Genomic DNA, 21,913 nt, shown 5'->3' with positions numbered 1-21,913 from the left:
TAAAAATTTAAGACCCCTCCTGCACCACAGTGATTTCAGAACAGTTCTCCAAGCACTAATCTTCTCCAAAATAGACTACTGCAATTCCATACTACTAGGACTCCCTGCAGCAACTCTCAAACACCTTCAAGTGCTACAAAATGCCACAGCCAGAATCCTCACAAATACCCGTAAAAAATGAACACATTACCCCTATTTTAAAAGACCTCCACTAGCTTCCGATCCAATTCAGAATACACTATAAGAGTCTAACACTCATATACAAGACTCTGCAAAACAAAGACATACATTGGCTCAACTCCGCCTTCCATTTCCAAAGCCCATGAAGAAACACCAGATCTGCCAGTAATGAAACCCTACCTATATCCACACCCAAACTTACACACCTCACCTCAACTTGGGAATGAGCACTATCTCTTGCTGGCCCATCTTTATGGAACACCATGCCACAAGAACTAAGGCTAGAATCAAACACTCAAAACTTCAAAATGAAACTGAAAAACTGGCTGTTCAAACAAGCCTTCACATGACCCCCACATACCCCAACAGCCACGCCCACAAGCCCCCGCACATACTCAAAAGCCCCTGCATAAAGTACATGCTCTCTTCCCTTACCATGATTATTAATATACAACTCTCAGATTTACTTTTACTTGTTCCTATTATGTTAGACTATACCTGTTAGAATTATTGTTACTGTTGTTCCTGTTCTCTGCCTACCCTCAGTCTCCACCCTTCCTCTATGACCATACTGTAATTAATCTGCCCTGTAATATGGGTAAGTTTTTAAGAAATTTTTTCAGATGTAACTTCCTTTCAGTTTCTGCTTGTTACACTGTAAACCGATGTGATGTGAAAACGAATGTCGGTTTATAAAAGCGAAAAATAAATAAATAAATACAATACTAAATCAGTTCAAAAATAATTTAGATGATTGTAGAAGATCAAAATAATGGTGAGTATGATAATATAGTTATACACAAGGAAAAAGTATTAATTCAGCAGATCTGAGCTGATCGCACTGTTTGGGGTCTGGAAGAAATGTTTTCCTTTTGCAAAATTGACAACAGATACTAGTTATCTTTCAGCTTAAACCAACTAATAACCAACACAGTAATGCAAGCTCCTTTTGCTATGCTAGTAAGATTGCTCGCAACTAATGTTTATTTCTCCTCACTTTGTAAGCGGGTCCTATCCTGCTGCCACTGGAAGCAAGCAAGAGGGAAGGGATAACTAAGTGCCTGTGGGGGATTATGCTGGGATTAACATCCTTTATTTTAGTTATAGCATCCCAGGAATAATACTTTCCATTCCATCTCCAGATACAACTTCCTTTTTCAGTGTTGATGTGTCTATCCCATCTTATTTCCTCTATCTGTCTGTCTATTGTAGCCTCCAAGACTTCCAGCAGGCAGCCACTCACTTTCTGGGGCTGCTAGGAAAGCTGTTGTCCCAGCCGAAAGACAGTGAGGGGAAACTACAAGAGCAAAGCATCATGGTAACACTCTGCCTTGTCTATCCCTCACCTCACCCTTGACAAGCTGGTTGTTAGGAGTAATAAAAAGAGTATTGACAACAGGGAGAGATGGGTCTTTGTGTGAGAGAGTGGGAGAAAGATGGGAATTGTAGAATATGTATGTGTGTCAATATGTATACCGGCATATAAGATGAAGAGGTGAACTAATGAATAGTACTTTCTCTTTCTCCATATCTCTTGTTCTCTCTCTTGCTTATTTTGTCACTTTCTCTCTCTTTGAATGTTTCACTCCATCTCTGTCTATGTGTATATAGTTCTCTCACTCACTTTCTGTGTGTATGTGTTTGTATCTGTCCTCTCTCTATCTCTCTCTGGATATTGTCTGCGAATCATTCCCTTCTCTTTAATGTTTCCTCTAATTGTGCAGTGCTTGGTCTTTCTCTGTGAGGCTATAGACACCAGCAGCCCCTCCGTTTTCTGCCATTATTACTCCAGTTTGCTCTCCATCCACCAGCCAGTCCTTGCCACAATCATCTGTGGGGCAAGTTACCAACATCCAATGCTCACCAGACCTGAAGGTAAAGTGGGGATGGTTTTACATAACAGTATCTACTCTGTGACCCCCTCCATTTCTTTTTGTTGGGGATAAATCATGCTTTTATCCTATATTGTGTTTCTCCTTGATTCCTTCTGCAAGTTTTCCTTCACTAGGAATAGCAGAAGATCCTGTGACAGGGAAGGAGCACAGAGAGCGACTGGCAGGATTTTTTGTTGCTGCACTGGCCGCGGCCAGCATGTTCCTACCAGGACTGCAAGACCGTCGAGAGATGAAAGAGAAGGTACAACCTTAAGCTCCTACCCTCCTGTTCCTCTCCTCTCTGCAAGGTTTATGTTCCATGGGTTGGAGTAAAGTAACTAGCAAAGACCTCTCTCTATACCATGCCTTTTGAGGCCTGTGCCTTGACTAGAAAGCTCTTCTTAGTTTTGAATTTTAAATTCATGTCCTGGCCAACGTCTCTGACTTCCCTTTTCTGCACTGAAGAGGGTTTCAGCTTCTTTGTTTATTGAGTCATATACTCTCCCACCCTCTCTTATACACAACTAAACACACATACACACCCACCAATGGGTACACACTCATACACCTGTACTAATTCTTCCCTGGATAAATCACTGGTTTACAAATCCATATACCATGCTATTCTGATTTGGAGAGACATTATCCGCCGGCATGACTTAGCCATTTAATGTAGGTGACGTCATCCAACAGTGCTGACATAGACTCAGCTCTCAGAGCTCAGTAAAGACTTTACTGAGCCTACATGGAAGTTTCTGCATGCACACATTGCCTCATGAGTCTCTCAATCTTTTTTTGTCTGAGCTACCATATAGAAGTGTCCCAGTCCTCTCTAACATTTTTTTTTACTTTTTGTGGCTTTGTGCCCTCTATAATTCCTCATTGCTTATTTAATATTTTGGTGCTGTCTCAGCAACCCCTCAGATGGAACTGTTCAGTACTACAAAAAAGAAGAAGATGGAATAATCCAAGGCCAAGAAGCCATTGGTCAGTGGCTTCAAGGCCTGCCTGTATTTGCAGGTGTTGAATGTCCATCCCTGATACTTGTGCCTTTTATTACCACTGCTTGGGCCTGGGTCACACTTCCTCCAACTGGTTCAGCTGTGGTTTGATGTCCCCTAGAATGCAATGACACCACGTCTGGAAAGATAGAGGCCCTAAGGAAGGGTAAAAGCCTTAAGTCTTGACCTGAGGTTAGGCAGTGGAGCTGTTCCTTGTCTAGTAGTGAGGTAGTGTTGGACAGGTGACCCAGGGAGTCAAGGCGGAATTCCCCTTCTCAAGCATGGAAAAGTTTCCCCCCATAGCACCAATTCCTTTATCTACCTCTAGGCAGGAATCAAGTGAGACACAGAAGCCCACAGCACTAGGTAAAGCACTGAGAAGAGTGCTGAAATGAACATGAGAGAAACGCCTTTGGAGCTATCTCCCTCGGAGCAGACTCAATACCCTCCATATCCTCGGCATAGAGCTCACTGAGTCAACTCAGCATGACAGGCCAAGGTGCAGTCAGTCATATTTGAGTGGAGTGCTTCCACCCGTAACCAAGAGGCCTGCCACTGTGTTGAGAGTGCAGCAGGAGGCTCTGCCAGCACTGTCCATGAATCAGCAGTTCAATGAAAAGTGTCAACACAACCAGTGCAGAGTGCCTCAAAGCTGGCTGCTGCCATGGCAGAGACAGCAACCACAGCACAGTGTTCTGCCCATGGCCATGCAGACACCCATAAGTGATGATGAACCAGTCTGGGTTTCTGAAGAGGATGTCTCCCACCTACTTCAGCACAGAGGGGCTGTCTGCTCAGGTGAACAATTTCTTTGCCATCTGAAGTTGGAAATTCTGCTGTCTAAGACAGAGGAAGGTTTTCTGTATAGTGGAGTGGCTCAAAGTTCTATGCTGGTACATTCCCCTTGTCAAGAGCTTCTGAAGTTGGGAGTCAGTCCTCACCATAAGGTGGTCAATTCTCCTTATCAAGGGGAGCCCTCCTCATGATTTGGAAGGAGATGGAGTGGATCTGTTCATCCTGAGTTCTTACCAAACTTTTCCCCATCAAAACAGTGCCTGGCAAAGGCAGAATACAAATTGTTATAAAAAAAATAAATTAGTATCCTCCTCAGTCACCCTCATTCTCTTCTGGGTCATGGCTTAATGTGCTTACATGGTTGGGAGAGGAAGAATATTTCACAGGAGTTCCTTCAGATTCCTTTCCAGACTCACTGCAGCATACTTCTTCTCCGGAAGATCACTGCTATTTCAAGTTCTTGGATAGCTGGCAAAAGGTGTTATCCATCAGCATCAAAAAGGAATAGAAACATAGAAACAAGATGGCAGAAAAAGATCATATGGCCCATCTAGTCTGCCCATCCATCCAATTAATTTACCATTATAATTCCTATCACCTCCTTAGAGATCCCCTGTATTTTTCCCATGCTTTCTTGAATTCAGATACTGTTTTTGTCTCCACCACCTCCACTGGGAGGCTGTTACACGCATCTACCACCCTCTCTGTAAAGAAAGAGTTCTTAAGATTACTCCTGAGTCTAACCCCTTTCAACCTCATCCTATGACCCCTCATTCTAGAGCCTCTTTTCCTTTGAAAGAGGCTCACCTGTGCATGGAAACCTTTGAGATATTTGAATATCTCTATCATATTTCCCCTATCTTGCCTTTCCACCAAGGTGTATATGTTTAGATCTTTGTCTATACCCATATGCTTTAGGACAAAGGCCATTGACCATTTTAGTAGCCGCCCTCTGGACTGATTCCATCATGTTTATTACCCTTTTGAAGATGCGGGTCTCCAGAACTGTACACTGTATTCCAAGTGAGGTCTCACAGGAACCTATAAAGGGGCAATATCACGAGAATGGATGTCTTTGGGCTTCTTTAGTTTTTCATAGCGGATTCCACAGCTACCCAATTCACAAGCTTTATAAGGATCTTCAGATGAGAATGTGGCAGACACAGACATCATGCATGTGGTGGCCCAGAAACTGGATCTAAAGTGCAGGGTCTAAGCTTCCCCTAGTTTTGGGAGCCATCCAGTTACTGCACCACTAGTAGTGGTGGAGTCAACTCTGAAGCATAAATTTAACACAATCATAGCAGTTTTTCAAAAGCCATTAACTTGCGTAAAGGGCACTTACGCAAGTAAATCCTATGGACAAGTCAATGGCATGTAATGTAGCAATTTTCAAAAGCCCACTTACTCAAGTAAGTGCATTTACTTGAGTAAAACCCAGCTTGGGACTCCCCAGCCATAATGACTAATTTATGCCTGCTTTTTCGATGGAGAAAGGACTTGGCCTTACCTGTAAACAAGGTTCTCTATAGACATCAGGATGAATTAGACATTTTTTAATACCCACCCACCTCCCTGGAGGTTTAACTACCTTGCTAAAGCTTAAGCTCTGGAAAAAATGTGAGAGTTTGATTAGGCAGCACATGCTAGAACTCCTGCACATACTCAGTAAAGTCTTTACTGAGCTCTGAGAGCTGAGTTGGTTGTCAGTACTATTGGATGATATCACTGACAATACTAGCTAATTTCATCCTGCTGTATAAGGAGAACCCTGTTTACAGGTAAGCAAAGGTGCTTTCTCCCTTCCCTGCTTGAGTGAGAGAAAAATATATTTATTTACTTAGCTATTGTACTTCTGGGTTCACCCAAATTGGTTTACAGGTCATAAAACTGAACATCCTATCAAAACAAAAACTAGAACAAAATGCTCCTGATTTTCAAAAGCATTCACAGACTTAAAACTGGGTTTACATGTGTAATGCACTTTCCTATTCATACCCATATCAGTCCAGACAAGTGGGTTTTGCATCTTTACCAGCAGATGGAGGTAGAGAATAAAACTTTTCAGACACTGCTACATAACTGAGAGTGCTTCCTGCAGTCCCTCCATGTTTCTCTATCTCCAGCAATGGTCGAGATGCAAACCTGCAGTCTAAGAGAGATTAAAAAAAAAAAAAAAAAGAAGAACGAAAAGTAGAGGAAATTTTAAACAGAATTAGTTTTAGGAGAGAAAGAAGAAATTGACAAGCTCCCTGAGGTGTTAGGCAATCTTTGTGGGCCATCCCTCAGGCGGGGGGGTTGGTTGAACCCTGGCCTGGCTCAGCCCACGATATACAGAGGACTGAAGCCAGGGGACTGGGCTCCTTCGTTCCCTTTGAGGCCTTCTCTCCTCTGTCGGCCAGAGCAGGGAAATATACCCTTTCTTTTTCTTAGGGGTATGCTTTGACAGCACTACTCCTTTAAAAAAATAAATAAATAAAGCTGCAGAGGCCAATCGGGTGGTGTGTGTGCTGGCAGGATCGTGGCTTGCACGGGAGGAAGAAGGATCACTGAGTGCCTGACAAATCAGAGGTCTGGGGCTTTCAGAGGTACTGACTCGGGCCGCTTTTTTTGCTCATGGAGTAGCACAGCAGGAACACCTTTGCGCCATGTGGTCAATGCTAATGGCACCACATCACTGCACGGGAGAGCCTGTAGGGCCTGCGGCTCATGTCAGAATTGGCTCAGCACTGCAGTGCTACGCATGGGCTGTGCATCGGGAGGGGAAGGTTCTCCAGTGCGGCAAGCAGGCTCAAGGAGAGTCATTTGCTCAGCAGGGCTGCAGACACCACGGTTTTTGATGAAGCACATGGTAGGAAACAAGCAAGCAGCTTCTGGGGAACCCAGGGATTCCCCTCCTCCACTTTCTCCTGTGGTCCTGACTTCTTCAGATGATTTGGTTGTGCAGGGGGATCCTAAGGAGAATGTGCCATGAGAGGAGACCACAGATATAGAAGATTTTTCTGCGGAATTTTGTGCTGCTCCTTCAATAAGGCCTATTTGGCCAAAAGGGGGGCAGGGAGGAAGCTGCACCTGGCTGGGAAGCCGGGAGTGTCCCCCTGAAAGGTCTAAGAGGGCTCCATCCAAAGGATCGAGGAGCATTCTTCATCACCTGGGACTGAGGTGTGCCTTGGGAGAGGAGGGCAGCAGTCTCAGAGTTTGGGAGGACTCAGATGACCTGCTTAGATGCAGGAGGGTGATCCCCAGATGACCCTCGAGGATGATCTTGCAGATGGTAATCTGGATGCAGACCCAGGAGCTAGCAAGTGCCCAACTGGACCTGGGTGAGATTCCAGTTTCTGAGGGGGTGACCTGAGAGTTGTCTGGTTGTTCCGGATGGAAAACAGTTGAGACCCCTCATTCCTCATTTCCTGGAAGAGCTGGGGTTTAAGATCACCCAGGAGGACTCATACAATGAAGGGGTGGACCCAGTCTTGGATGGACTAAGGAGTCCACTGAAGTCTTTTCCGTTGCCCAAAAAGATAAAGAAATTTGTGAACTGGGAGTGGGATACTCCAGAGGATGGCTTGAAGGTCAGCAGAGTGATGGCAAAATTGTATCCACTGATGGAGGAAACCTTGGAGCTATTGCGACTAACCAAGGTAGATTTGTGGTTTGGTTCTTTAGTCGCCAGAGAGAGGTCAGAGCTAAGGGAATAGACACTCTGGTTCTTCCCTGACCAACAGGGATTCTGCTATATGTGTTTCCTCCATAGTCCCTGGTAGGCCATATGTTGCTTCGGATAGGAGACATCCAGGAGGGATAGTGCTCGTAGCGCTGGAGTGGCTTCATCACCCGTGGTTTGTAGATCTGATTTGGCTCACAGTAGACGTTCCATCAGACAGGCTCATCTGCCAGATTTGCTACGGCAAGGGTCTATCTTCTCGGATCAGGTGGATTGCTTTTGTCTCAAGGATTGGCTTTTAAGAGATGACATTTACAATTGAAGGGATACTACCACTTTGCTTCAGACTAGAAGACTGTCCACATTTATGGCTTATGTTAGGGTGTGGAGAGTGTTTGAGTCCTGGTGTGAGGAGGAAGGACTGGGTCCTTTGCAAGTGGATTTTCCCCACATCTTGGCCTTTTTGCAGTAGGGCTTGACAAAAGGGTTGGCCTACAATTCGCTTCATGTTCAAGTAGCACCTTGGGTTGTCTCAGAGATAAGCTTCAAGGGAGACCCTTGGTGTGTCACGCAGATGGGGTGCAATCTTTGAAGTGGGTCAACATATGAGACCTCCACTGAGCAGGATGTGTGTAGTGTGGAGCTTGAACTTGGTTCTGTGAGTGCTTGTGAAGCTCCTTTTGAGCCAATGCGGAGCATCCCTGAAGGATCTTATCTTGAAGGTGGTATTTCTGGTAGCAATTTGTTCAGCCAGCTGGATTTCAGAGTTGCAGGCATTATCCTGTTGGTAGCCCTTCCTGTGGATTATGGAGGATGGGGTATCATTGTATACAGTGCCCTCATTTTTGCCAAAGGTCATTTCCTCATTCCACCTTAATCAGATGGTGGAGCTTCCAGCGTTTCCAAACTGAGCTTAGAAATACCACCGTCTAGGGAGCTTCACTTATTTATTTATTTATAAATCTTGTATACCACGTATCGATTTCTAAGTGGTTTACAATAACAATATTCATAATTATGACAGAAAACAAATAATTAACATTTGATACAAACATAATCAGACTATAAAATATGGATCATAAAAACTCAATGCTGCCTAGACGTCTACAGCGATAAATTTCTGCTATTTAACACCACATTTACTTTACAATCTGCAAAGATTATAAAGATTAACCCTAGGAAATGGGTAAATTAAAGGCTTAATTGAAAATAAAGATTTTTTTTCAATTTTCTGAATTTTGTAATCGAGACTTCTTTTTTTATCTCTAAGGGTAAAAGATTCTATAAAATTGGGCCCGTGTGTCATGAAAAGTCACTCACGAGATTCATCAAGGTGAATTTGCCTAAATGAAGGGATTTCTAAAAGTGACTGACTACCTGACATTAATGATCTCGTGGGTCGATATAATTTCAAATCTGCATTAAATACTTCAGAAACAAGCCCATTGATCCCTTTAAAAATGAAAAGTATTGGATGTGTGACGGATTCTGTTGCGCTACCTGAAGGTCACTAACAGTTTGCAGCATTTAGATCATCTGTTTGTCTTGTTTGGTGGAGTGAAGAAAGGAAATAAGGCATTTAAAGCCACGATTGCTCATTGGTTGAAGGAAGCTATTTTCTTGGCCTATCATTGCAAGGGTGCATTCAACTAGGACACAGGCATTCTCCTGGGCAGAGTGTCAGTTGGTGTCACCTCAGGAGAGCTGTAGGATGGCAACATGGTCTTCACTTAACACTAAACACCCGGTATTTCCGGCTGGATGTTCGAGTGCCGGATGAGGCTATGGTTGGAGAGGTTGTGTTGAAAGCGAGTCTTTCGATTGTCTGCCCCTGCTTGGGCACATCTCACTTGTCTGGACTGATCTGGGTATGAATAGGAAAGGAAAATTGGTTCTTAACTGCTAATTTTCATTCCTGTAATACCACAGAGCAGTCCAGAGGCCCATCCCTGTGTTTTTAAAAGAACATTATGGACTCAGAAAGAAATGAATGTGTGTATATATATTCAGAACCGATAGGGTTATTTCTTGCATGATGGGGGCTCCAGTTTAGGGAGGCTCCAACCCTGGGTTCTCTGTTCGCCCTGGATAGGAGAAGTTTGTGTTTGCACTTTAGTTTGGCTTGGGAGCAGGTTAATACTGAGAGATTGCAGGTGGCACTCTCGGCTATGTAGCAGTGCCTGAAGTTTTTATTCTCTATTTCCATCTGCTGGTAGGGATGCAAAATCCAGTTGTCTGGACTGATCTGTGATATTATAGGAACGAAAATTAGCAGGTAAGAACCAATTTTCCTTATCTGTGCAATATCCCATTGAATTGTCAATAGTTTTACCCTTGTTAAGTGCATTTAATGTGAATAAATGGCTTTTGAAAATTGCTATGATAGTATGTTAAATTTACATGCATAACTCCTTTGAAAATTCACCTGAATAGTTTTAAAATTAAAACAGAAATAAAACATGATGCAACATTAATACACTAAATATCGACAACAAACAGGAAAAAAATCCTAAAAGTACAACAATCAAATTCATAAAGATACATTGGCATTGCATTAAAATCGTTAAAAAAACAAACCTATCTTTCTGCATGCCTGTTCATTCCTTGGCATTTCCTTAATGGTGTTTCCTGTCCCATCCCCTGGAGGAAGCACTCTTTATCCTATGACATCTCTTATCCTTCTCAGTTCTTCTCTCCTCTTGAAAGAAAGCTAACCAGAGATTCACAAGCCTGCCATTCTGCTGCAGCAGATTTTCTGAGGAAGCAAAGATCAAATTGGTTGAGTTCTTTGAAGACACTTCTCTGCTCCTCTGATATTATTTCCTTCCAGGTCTCGCGGTACGTGGCAGAGAAGACTCATGGCAGACAGTCCTGATCAGGTTCGGGCTTTCTTTTCAGGACTTCAGCATCCAAGCTTGCACTCAACACTCTCAAGGTAATGCCTTCCCCTCATTCTCTGTAGCTCTGTCCATTCACAACTATTATTGCCTTTCTGCTTTTTCTATTGCTCCTGGTGTTTTGCTCCCTCTTTCCGTTTGTTTCCCTTGCATCTCTGTCTCATTTGTCTTTCTCTCTGTCATAACATAATTTGTTTTTTGTGTCTCTATATCGGTTTCTCATTTCTCTGCCTCTCTTTCTTTCATGTCTTTTTTTCTCTATATTTCTATTCTCTCATCTCCCTTAACACTATATTCAGAACTAGCACCTAACACTAGCATATTCTCTTTCCCCCTACCCCTGACAGGTTCTTTATTCCTGCTGCCATGTTCACTTAGACCTCTGTGGGCTTCTGGAGAGGGATCCTCAGGTGCTAAGCTCCCTGATGCTGCTTCTACAAGGAAAGGTATGTATGAGGAGAAAATTTCCTAAACGAAAAAAAATGGAATTACCATAGAGGAGTGAGAACAGTGAAGGATTTAGCCTTGATCTGCTTCTAGGCACTGTCATAGCTGGCATCCCCCGCCCTTCTAGACTGCCCATGCCATCCACCCCCAGTCTTCAGTCTTCCCTAACCCCCAGACCTCCATTCTTTCTCACCTTTCAGCTTCATTACTCCATTGCCTCTGGTGGCAGTGATTCCGGGCTGAAGGTGGCAGCTCCAAGCAGCAGCAATTCCTGACAGCAACAGCTGATTGATAGGATGTTGCTCCCAGAATTTTGCTGGCCTGAACACAGGCCTAATACCAGGCCTGTGTAGAAATTAAGGGTTTGGTGAGAATCTCTTTACAGTGATTTGGATATCTATTAATCCTCCATTCCTCCCCAATGGGAAGGTATTCACAGTTGGCACGGTGGTTCTCACACACTGTTAATAGCAGCTGCCTCCCGGCCCCCCAAGAACTAAACTCTAAGAGGTCCGTTTTCAAAGGGCTTAGGCATCTAACTTTGGCACTTTGAAAAATGACTGGGGTTGAGAGCCTAAATTTAGATGCCTAGTTTCCTTAGATGCCTAAATGTGAGCACTTATAATTGAGCATGGCCAATATGGGATAAGGAAGTTAGGCCCCTAGCACTGATTTTCAGTGCTAGCCACCTAACTTGAGCAGCCAATCTAGAGCAGCCGTAAATCTGGCACCCAGATCCTCCAACTCCATCCTTCCCTCTCACAGCATGTAATATTTGACCCTAGGGAACCATCAGCTTCCCCATCTTGGTTTCCCACTCCCTGCCAGTGAAATGTATAATAGAGGCACTGCTAGTTCCAGGGCTCGGTCCATAGAGCCTCCTGTCCTTCCCTCCTCTCCCCTCCCTCTTTTGTTAATTTAAACTGAGCAATTGCAATCACCTCTGAGAATAATCCTATAAAAACACATAAGACATCACAGATAACATTTGTTTGATTACTTTTTATTGTCTTTCACTGTTGGTAATGGTACAAGAAAAGAACAGCAGAGCCATGGAATAAGAAAAAGCAAAACATATGAATCTTTTAATTAACAGTGCAAAGGAAAAAACAACATGGTATAAACAGTAATTATTTCTTTTACATACCATATTTTTCAAATTTACAACAGCACAATATACATACTTGTTTTTGTATTTCCTCTTCAGTGCAATCCCCATTTGGAAAAGACAAATATGATTTTCCAGAAATGTAAAAAAATCTCCAACATAAATTCAAATTTTTCCTAAATCACCATAAAAATGAACACACCCTAGACTCTGCATGCCTTGTCCTTACACTAAATGTATCTGCATCGATGTTTAAGCTGGCTATAAAGAAGTTACAAGAAAAAGTTATAAAGGCTCTACATGCAATAAAGATACGCCTGGCCAGTTTAACTTCACAGTAAAATCATTATTCATTCAATCTTCTATATGAAAGTGAAGTCTAGGGTGTATATAGGATGGGACAGAACCCTAATATAAACCCTGTACCTTTAGTTCTCTAGGAAACAAAACGGAAGCTGATGCAATTTAGCAAAGTAGCAACCAAAAGAAGTTGATCGGTAAAAGGATTCTGTATTAATACAATGTGTGATAACCGGTAAAGTCTGACTCTGGCCAAGTTTCGCTCATGTGACTGAGCTGCATCAGGGGCTACAACAATCAAAAACATATATATTAAAACATATAAAAACATAAATTTCAACTCATAAAAAATAATAAATGAAATCTCAAATTAATAAATATGAACAATCATAAAACATATATAACATCAATACCTATAAACGAAGCTTGACCGACGTGCCGCAAATGCGCAGTAGAGACCAGCTCTACCACGCATGTGCGGGCGAGCACGTCGGTCTGACGCTAAGAAAAAAATGGCGGCGTCCAGTGGGCAGCAGGGGCGCGGCGGGTACCGGCAGCGGGCGACGGCGGGGGTAGCGAGCGGCGGCGGTAGCGGACGGCGCTAGCGACGGCGGCGGCAGTAGCGGGCGGCAGTAGCGGCCAGTACCGAGGGAGGGAGAAGAGAGAGAGAGGGAGGGACTGACTGGGGGAGGGAGAGGACGGAGAGGGAGGGATGAGTGGGAGGGAGGGATTGAGTGAGGGGAGGGACTGGGGGGGGGAGGGAGTGGGACTGAGTGAGAGGGAGGGGGGGACTGAGTGAGAGGGAGTGAGTGGGACTGAGGGAGGGAGTGGGACTGGGAGAGAGAGGAGGGAGTGGGACTGAGGGAGAGTGAGTGGGATTGAGTGAGTGAGAGGGAGAGAGGGGGGAGGGTGACTGAGAGTGAGGGAGGGACTGAGTGGGAGGGAGGGATTGAGTGAGGGGGAGGGACTGGGGGAGGGACTGAGTGAGAGGGCGGGACTGAGTGAGGGGGGATTGAGTGAGGGGGAGGGACTGGGGGGAGGGACTGAGTGAGAGGGAGGGGGGAACTGAGTGAGAGGGAGTGAGTGGGACTGAGGGAGGGAGTGGGACTGATGGGAGAGAGGGAGGAGGGAGGGAGTGGGACAGTGAGTGAGAGGGAGGGAGAGAGGGGGGGGGGGGAGTGAGTGAGACTGTGTGGGAGGGAGGGACTGAGTGAGAGGAGAGGAGGGTGGGGAGGAGTGGGTGAGGGAGGGGGTGGTGAAGAGTGAGGGAGGAGAATAGAGGGGAGGTGAGAGACAGAGGGATGTAGCCCGTTTTAACGGGCTTAACGGCTTGTAAAAACATAAATAATTACTTGGAAAAATGTCAAAAAAAATACAAATAAAATCTCAAATTTATAAAGACACCATGAATGTAAACACACACACATACAAAATGAACTATAGCAATGATTTCACATATATTTGTTATGAATGCTGGATATTTAAAAAATACCTGTATCGATCTAACGAGCTTCTCAGTGTTTGCAGATCACAATCAAATTCCTGCTCTACCAGACATATGTTCAGATGAGAACTTCTACAATGTTGCAATGAACAGGGATACATGGTGTCAGCAAAGCAATTGATATTGCCCTAGTCATAGTAAGCTTTTCTGACACCATGTATCCCTGTTCACTGCAATATTGTAGACGTTCCCATCTGAACAATGTGTCTGGTAGAGAAGGAATATTGAATGTGATCTGCAAACACCACTGAGAAAGCTCGTTAGATCGATACAAGTATTTTTTAAATGTCCAGCATTCATAACAAATATATGTGAAATCATTGCTATAGTACATTATGTATGTGTGTGTTTACATTCATCGTGTCTTTGTAAATTTGAGATTTTGTGTTTTCTTATGATTTGATATTTTTGCAAATAATTATGTTTTTATATTATTTATATGTTTTATGATTGTTCATATTAATTTGAGATTTCATTTATTATTTTTTATGAGTTGAAATTTATGTTTTTATATGTTTTAATATATATGTTTTATGATTGTTGTAGCCCCTGATGCAGCTCAGTCACATGAGCGAAACTCGGCCAGAGTCAGGCTTTACCGGTTATCACACATTGTATTAATACAGAATCCTTTTACCGATCAACTTCTTTTGGTTGCTACTTTGCTAATTGCATCGCCTTCCGTTTTGTTTCCTAGAGAACTAAAGGTACAGGGTTTATATTAGGGTTCTGTCCCATCCTATATACACCCTAGACTTCACTTTCGCCGGAAGGAGTGCTCTTCCATGTACCTTCTTCCTTCCGAGTCCAGGGAAGGATAAATGCCTTTTGATCCGCAAAGGCTGTATGGTAGCTAAATGGGCCATCTTGTTGCATTGGTGTAAATCAGAACCTCCCAGCTTTTGGTTATGGAGAAATAAATTCATGCCGTAATGCGACTAGAAAACCAATCCAGTGCAATATCTTTCAAACATAAACGTACCTTTATAAGTGTATGGCACCCCTATCTCCAAACACTATCCCCTAGGGCTAGAAGTGAACTAATTAACTACCCATAAATGTAATCTACATGAGATTTCAAGTCTGATCTCCAAATTTGTGATATATTGGGGGGGGGGGGGAAGGGAAGGGATCTACCTGTTCCGAAATGTTATGATAGTTGTATTATAGTAGTAGAGTGTATCAGAAACCAAGCACCCTGCTATGTATATGTTGTTAAAGATTTTTATTTAATAAAAAGATTTGACATAAAAAAATATATATACCAAAAGATTTTGGCAAGATTTTAGCGAGATTTTGTCAACCTTAGGCCTGGATTTTCTAAGGTTGCAGACCTTAGAAAATGTGGGGGGGGGGGGGGCGCGAAGCAAGGAGCGGGCCTGCAAAAGCCGGCAGTCATCGCACCACTGTGAAACTGGCGGCGATAAGGTCCTTATCTTTTGCCGCCAGCGATGTCACCGCAGCGTCGGCCCTGGTGCCGCCCCGACTCCTCCTCTTCTGGGGCCGACTCCGCCCCTTTAGTGATCGCATGTGCGATCGCTTTTGAAATGACCCCCTTAGTTTGAAGACAATGGCATGATTCAGGAGACTTTAAACACTGTTCTTCTACCGAGAGTTTGAATTTGGGATTTACAGCACCACCTGGTGGATTACATGTTGAGATGAGTATTCTTTTCTCATGTGTTTTTTAAATAAGTATTCTTGAACATAGAGACTACCCCCCTGATGAAGCTGTTTTTTAGCAGTGAAACAGAGGCCTCTTGTAGGGGCTATTCAAAAATACATTTTTAAATACCTTTAAATATTTCTGTGGTCTCAAGTAAGAAATACAATTTGGGAATACTTCCAGGAGAGTATATGGTGCTATAATTATGTTTGAAAAAAGACTGTCACAATTGTCACAGTGATATTACAAGCAATTATAATAAACATTTAAGAGAGGTTTTTTTCCAGCCAATAATTATTATATCATCAGCTAAAGCCAGCATACATTTGTAATATAAAACATTTGTTTAATTGCTGATGCATGACATTATGAATTAGCTGGTTTTCTCTTTAATAATGTGGTAGCCATTGAATTAAAATTTTTCTTTTGACATATCTTTCATTTTTTAGATGTTCTCTTTTTTGGTGTCATTGAGTTAATTTTGGAAGAACATTGAAAATTATATTTATTTTTGCCTGTCATTTGCTATTTATCTATCTATAGATAGACACACACTCACACATACTCACATTCACACACACTCATTCACCAGGCTGGCACACTGCCAAAAGGTGACTAAAAGCCCCCATTTTGTTTCTTTTCAAGTTGATGAAAGAAGTAAGCTTGCACGTAGACACAGAGGGGCGGATTTTCATACTCCGCCAATAGGCCTACTTTTGTTTGCGCTCCAGGCGCAAACAAAAGTACGCTGGATTTTAGTAGATACGCGCGGAGCCGCGCGTATCTGCTAAAAACCTGGATCGGCGCGCGCAAGGCTATCGATTTTGTATAGCCGGCGCGCGCCGAGCCGCGCAGCCTACCCCCGTTCCCTCCGAGGCCGCTCCGAAATCGGAGCGGCCTCGGAGGGAACTTCCTTTTGCCCTCCCCTCACCTTCCCCTCCTTTCCCCTACCTAACCCACCCACCCGGCCCTGTCTAAGCCCCCACCTTACCTTTGTCGGGGGATTTACGCCTCCCAGAGGGAGGCGTAAATCCCCATGCGCCAGCGGGCCTCTTGAGCGCCGGGCCGCGACCTGGGGCGGGTACGATGGGCGCAGCCACGCCCCCGGACCGCCCCCCTAAATCCGCCCGGTTTTGGGCGGATTTAGGCGAGCAGGGCTCTGAAAATCCGCCCCAGAGAGACTAAGATACCCCAAACTTAGACACAGACACCCACAGAGAGACAAAAACCCAAAACCCAGACAGGCACAGAAACACTGCCATACCACACCTAGACAGAAAACATAGACACACCACCCAGATAAAAGACAGACACGCTACAGACAGATACAGAAAGAAGCACAGACACAATACACCCAAACAGACCACCACACACCCAGACACAGAGAGAGACACAACAGACAGATCACAACACATACAGACCAAAGCCCACCAGACAAATAGAAAGACACAAGTTCCACGCCTCACACTCCTCCCAGACACACAGGCCACATATCACAATGGTAAGGGGTAGAAAAAATGTTTTTAAAACTTAGGTGGCAGCCAAACGTTTTTAAGAGCTGAGAAAAATTCCATTCTACTCTGCCCAACCTTTTTTATTTTTATTTTTTTTTGCTATTTACTGTTTTCACAAATTATTCTTAGTTTGCTCATCTTTTTGTATTTTTCATGTTTTTATTTGCTTTTTGAAACTTTTTTTTACACTTTTTGCCTTCATTCCCCTTCTCCACCTCCTTGTCCTCTCTCCTCTACTTCTTCATTTTCTCTGGCCTCTTTGCCCATTCCCCTCCCCTACTTCATCACTTCTTTTCCCTGGCAGGCAAAAGCTGTGATCTCTCTCCCAGGTTAGGTCCCAGCAGCAGCTGGAACTCTTCATGACCTGAGGTCTGAGAGTGATGGATCTTTTTGGGTTATGGAACAATGCAATGGCTGTTCCCATTTCCATTTCTGCCACAAACTAAATGAGCCCCTACCCAAGCCTGCCACAGCAGAAGCAGCTCCTCTCCCTGATCCACTAAAAGAGACAAATGGCTAAGCTATGGCTTGCTTACAATATCACCACATTCAAGCAACTCCTTGATTGGACAGCCAGTGGGCTCCCCTTCAGAACTGTTTCAGCCCCCCTGGGGCCCTCCCATTTTCTCACCCCTGCCTTAGGCGAAGATATGCCAGTATAGCGTTAGCTCGTTACTCAACGTAGTTTGCAATCTGAGGGCTGCAGTCTATTACGTCCCAATGTGCATCAGGCATGCTTAGCAGAAATCTTTTATGTTGCCAGGCCAATATTATAGATAGTTTGCCACATGATATTTGGAAAATGCAATGTTATATGATTCTTAGGAAACAGGTGAAAACATTCTATTTCAAACAGGCAATGGAGGACTGAATCATATTTTATTATTTTATTGTTTTTAGGAAATTTTTTTTTAGGAAATATAATGACCTATTTATCTGTTATGTCCATATTGTTTTTATTGTTTTACATTTTTGTTTGATTAAGTGGTTAATATTATTGCGGTGATTTTTTAAACTTCAATATGTATGTAAATTCTGTTTCCACCGAGAACTTGGAATCATGAAGGTTATAAATCCAAAAATAATTATGCAGCTCTCAGTTTGGGGGGTTCCCACTTGCATGGCTGAGCTTATCCGGCTTGCCCATGAAGAAAACTAAGTTGAATACCTGTAACAGGTATTATCCCAGGACAAGCAGGGATGCTAATCCTCACATATGGATGACATCATTGATGGAGCCCTATTACGGAAAACTTTCTGTCAAAGTTTCTAGAAACTTTTGACTGGCCCTGTGAGGTCACTGAGCATGCCCAGCATGCCATGATATTCTCTGTCACGGGGGTCCTCGCTTCAGTCTTCGTTTTCCGCACTGCTGTAGGCATTGCGGAGCAGGAGCCTTTGTGAGTTTCCTCACAGTGTTTTATCTGACTAAAAATAAGATTTCACATTCATTTTCTCCCCACATGGGATCTCTCAGGTTTCCACCGGCTGGTGAGTAATCGTTGTCTCGTTTTTACTCTGTGAGTAAACCTTTTTCCTCTCACGTTTTTCTCCTCATTTCATCGACGGCTGTCGAAGTTAAAATGACCACGGGATTTAAAAAATGTCCCACTGAAATTGGACAATGTCCATTACAGACCCACATCTTGAGTGTGTGCTTTGTTTGGGGGAAAAACACAACGTAACAACCTATCCTAAATGTGCAGAAATGACCGTGAAGGGAAGAAAGGCCTGCCAAGAAAGATGGAGCATTTATTCCATCTACAACTTCTACCATCTCCCTCTATCATCGACTAAATCGTCTCTGGCTGGAGTCTCCAAACGCAATAAGTTTGAAAAAAACGTCGTCCGAAAGGGTCGGGGACCATCCATTGCCAAGTGTCATCGTTAGCATCGATGAAGTCAGCGATCGAACAACCGCTCGAAGCCACCGCATTAGCACCGACACCCGTCGATACCAGAGGTGCTTCTTTCCCCGGATGAATCGACCGTGAAACGGCCAAGAATCCAGGAAACACCGGTACCTTCGACGCTGGGGTCTTCACCCCATGGAGAACGCACCAGTTGTCGAAACCTCCACAGGGCTCTGTGGAAGGAACATTGACACCTCCACCGCCACCGCGTACAGCTGCTCTGCCTGCACCAGCTGTTACGCAAGGAATTGTCGGATTTTATCTGTCAAGCGGTTGCTCCAGGCCTTAAAGGAACAGATGTGCCCTTATGTAAACCGTTGTGATGGTTAGCCAACTAACGACGGTTATAGAAAAGTTTTTAAATAAATAAATAAAGATGTCGATTTCCAGCGCCGATGCCGGTGCTTGAACCGATTGCCGGTTCCTGCACCGATGCTGACAACTCCGTCGATGCGGTGCCCTGCACCGATGCGGCACCACAGCCTAAGTCGATGCCGAAGCGACCATGCTACCAGCGCCGATTCCATCGTCGATACAGAACCGATGCCATCAATGCCGATGTCACCTCGGGCTCCAGGAACATCCTGAATTTGCGCTGTACCAACTTCTTATAAAGAGATTCGACGAAGTAGTTGGTGCTCTTCCACCCAAGCCACGAGAAGAGATTCCTGGACGGATACCCTTCAATGATCCGCAGCCAGGTCCTTCAGGACTTCCTCGTCCACCAAGATCTTCTCCGATATCTCCACATCAGGACGATCCATACAATACTTGGGATGATGGGCATTACAGACACTTCCTCTGAAGAATTTATGTCAGATCCTTCCCCTCCAGACCAAAGGAAGAAATCTCCACCGGAGGAACATAAGAAATTGCCATGCTGGGTCAGACCAAGGGTCCATCAGCCCAGCATCTTGTTTCCAAGAGAGGCCAAAACCAGGCCACAAGAACCCGGCAATTACCTAAACACTAAGAGATCCATGCTAATGATGCAATTAATAGCGGTGGCAATTCCCTAAGTAAACTTGATTAATAGCCATTAATGGACTTCTCCTCCGAGAACTTATCCAAACCTTTTTGAACCCAGCTACACTAACTGCACTAACCACATCCTCTGGCAACAAATTCCAGAGCTTTATTGTGCATTGAGTGAAAAGAATTTTCTCCAATTAGTCTTAAATGTGCTACTTGCTAACTTCATGGAATGCCCCCTAGTCCTTTTATTATTCAAAAGTGTAAATAACCGAGTCATATCTACTCATTCAAGACCTCTCATGATCTTAAAGACCTCTATCATATCCCCCCTCAGCCGTCTCTTCTCCAAGCTGAATAGCCCTAACCTCTTCAGCCTTTCCTCATAGGGGAGCTGTTCCATCCCTTTATTCATTTGGTTGCCCTTCTCTGTACCTTCTCCATCACAACTATATCTTTTTTGAGATGCGGTGACCAGAATTGTACACAGTATTCCAGGTGTGGTCTCACCATGGAGCGATGTAGAGGCATTATGACATTTTCCGTTCTATTAACCATTCCCTTCCTAATAATTCCTAACATTCTGTTTGCTTTTTTGACTGTTGCAGCACACTGAGCCAACGATTTTAAAGTATTATCCACTATGATGCCTAGATCTTTTTCCTGGGTGGTAGCTCCTAATATGGGAACCTAACATCGTGTAACTACAGCAAGGGTTATTTTTCCCTATATGCAACACCTTGCACTTGTCCACATTAAATTTCATCTGCCATTTGGATGCCAATCTTCCAGTCTTGCAAGGTCCTCCTGTAATGTATCACAGTCTGCTTGTGATTTAACTACTCTGAATAATTTTGTATCATCCACAGATTTGATAACTCACTCGTCATATTCCTTTCCAGATCATTTAATATATATATTGAAAAGCACCGGTCCAAGTACAGATCCCTGAGGCACTCCACTGTTACCCTTTTCCATTGAGAAAATTGACCAATTAATCCTATTCTCTGTTTCCTGTCTTTTAACCAGTTTGTAATCCACAAAAGGACATCGCCTCCTATCCCATGACTTTTTAGTTTTCATAGAAGCCTCTCATGATGGACTTTGTCAAACACCTTCTGAAAATCCAAATAACACTACATCTACCGGTTCACCTTTATCCACATGTTTATTAACCCCTTCAAAAAAAAATGAAGTAGATTGTTAGGCAAGACTTCCCTTGGGTAAATCCATGTTGACTGTGTTCCATTAATCATGTCTTTCTATATGCTCTACGATTTTTGATTTATGAGAATAGTTTCCACTATTTTTTCCAGGGCACTGAAGTCAGGCTCACTGGTCTATATTACCCGGATTGCCCCTGGAGGCCTTTTTAAATATTGGGGTTACATTGGCCACCCACCAGTCTTCAGGTAAAATGGATGATTTTAATGCTAGGTTATAAATTTTAACTAACAGATCAGACAATTTCATTTTTTAGTTTCCTTCAGTACCTTAGGATGCATACCATCCGGTCCAGTGATTTGCTACTCTTTAGTTTGTCAATCTGGCCTACTACATCTTCCAGGTTCACAGTGATTTTCTTCAGTTCGTCTGACTCATCACCCCTGAAAACCACCTCTGGAACTGGTATCTCCCCAACATCCTCATTAGTAAAGATGGAGGCAAAGAATTAATTTAGTCTTTCTGCAATGGCCTTATCTTCCCTCAGAGCCCCTTTAACACCCTCTGTCATCTAATGGTCCAACCAACTCCCTCACAAGTTTCTTGCTTTGGATATATTTTTAAAAGTTTTTATTATGAGTTTTTGCCTCTATGGCCAACTTCATTTCAAATTCTCTCTTCGCCTGTCTTATCATGTTTTACACTTAACTTGACAATGCTTATGTTTTATCCTATTTTCTTCAGATGGATCCTTCTTCAATTTTTGAAGGAGGTTTTTTTGGCCAAAATAGCATCTTTCACCTCACCTTTTAACCAAGACGGTTATCATTTTGCCTTCCTTCCACCTTTCTTAATGCGCAGAATTCACATGGACTGCGTGATATGAATCCTTCTGCCCGTGGGTCCCCCCGCGA

At 43.6% G+C, this 21,913-nt stretch overlaps 1 protein-coding gene across 1 annotated transcript in view; it reads left to right on the top strand.

The window, feature by feature from the left end:
• The window catches only part of STK36 (serine/threonine kinase 36), a 164,804-nt gene that overhangs the window by 92,747 nt on the left and 50,144 nt on the right, over window positions 1-21,913 (top strand). The window contains exons 14-19 of the mRNA XM_029607939.1: window positions 1,393-1,498; window positions 1,905-2,055; window positions 2,189-2,316; window positions 10,345-10,356; window positions 10,399-10,449; window positions 10,759-10,857. Coding sequence (XP_029463799.1) covers window positions 1,393-1,498; window positions 1,905-2,055; window positions 2,189-2,316; window positions 10,345-10,356; window positions 10,399-10,449; window positions 10,759-10,857 — 547 coding nt within the window. The remainder of the gene's footprint in view (window positions 1-1,392; window positions 1,499-1,904; window positions 2,056-2,188; window positions 2,317-10,344; window positions 10,357-10,398; window positions 10,450-10,758; window positions 10,858-21,913) is intronic.

The sequence above is a fragment of the Rhinatrema bivittatum genome, chromosome 6 (genome assembly GCF_901001135.1).
Source record: "Rhinatrema bivittatum chromosome 6, aRhiBiv1.1, whole genome shotgun sequence".
In the NCBI taxonomy this organism is placed as follows: domain Eukaryota; kingdom Metazoa; phylum Chordata; class Amphibia; order Gymnophiona; family Rhinatrematidae; genus Rhinatrema; species Rhinatrema bivittatum.
This window is presented reverse-complemented; position numbering and strand designations above follow the sequence as displayed.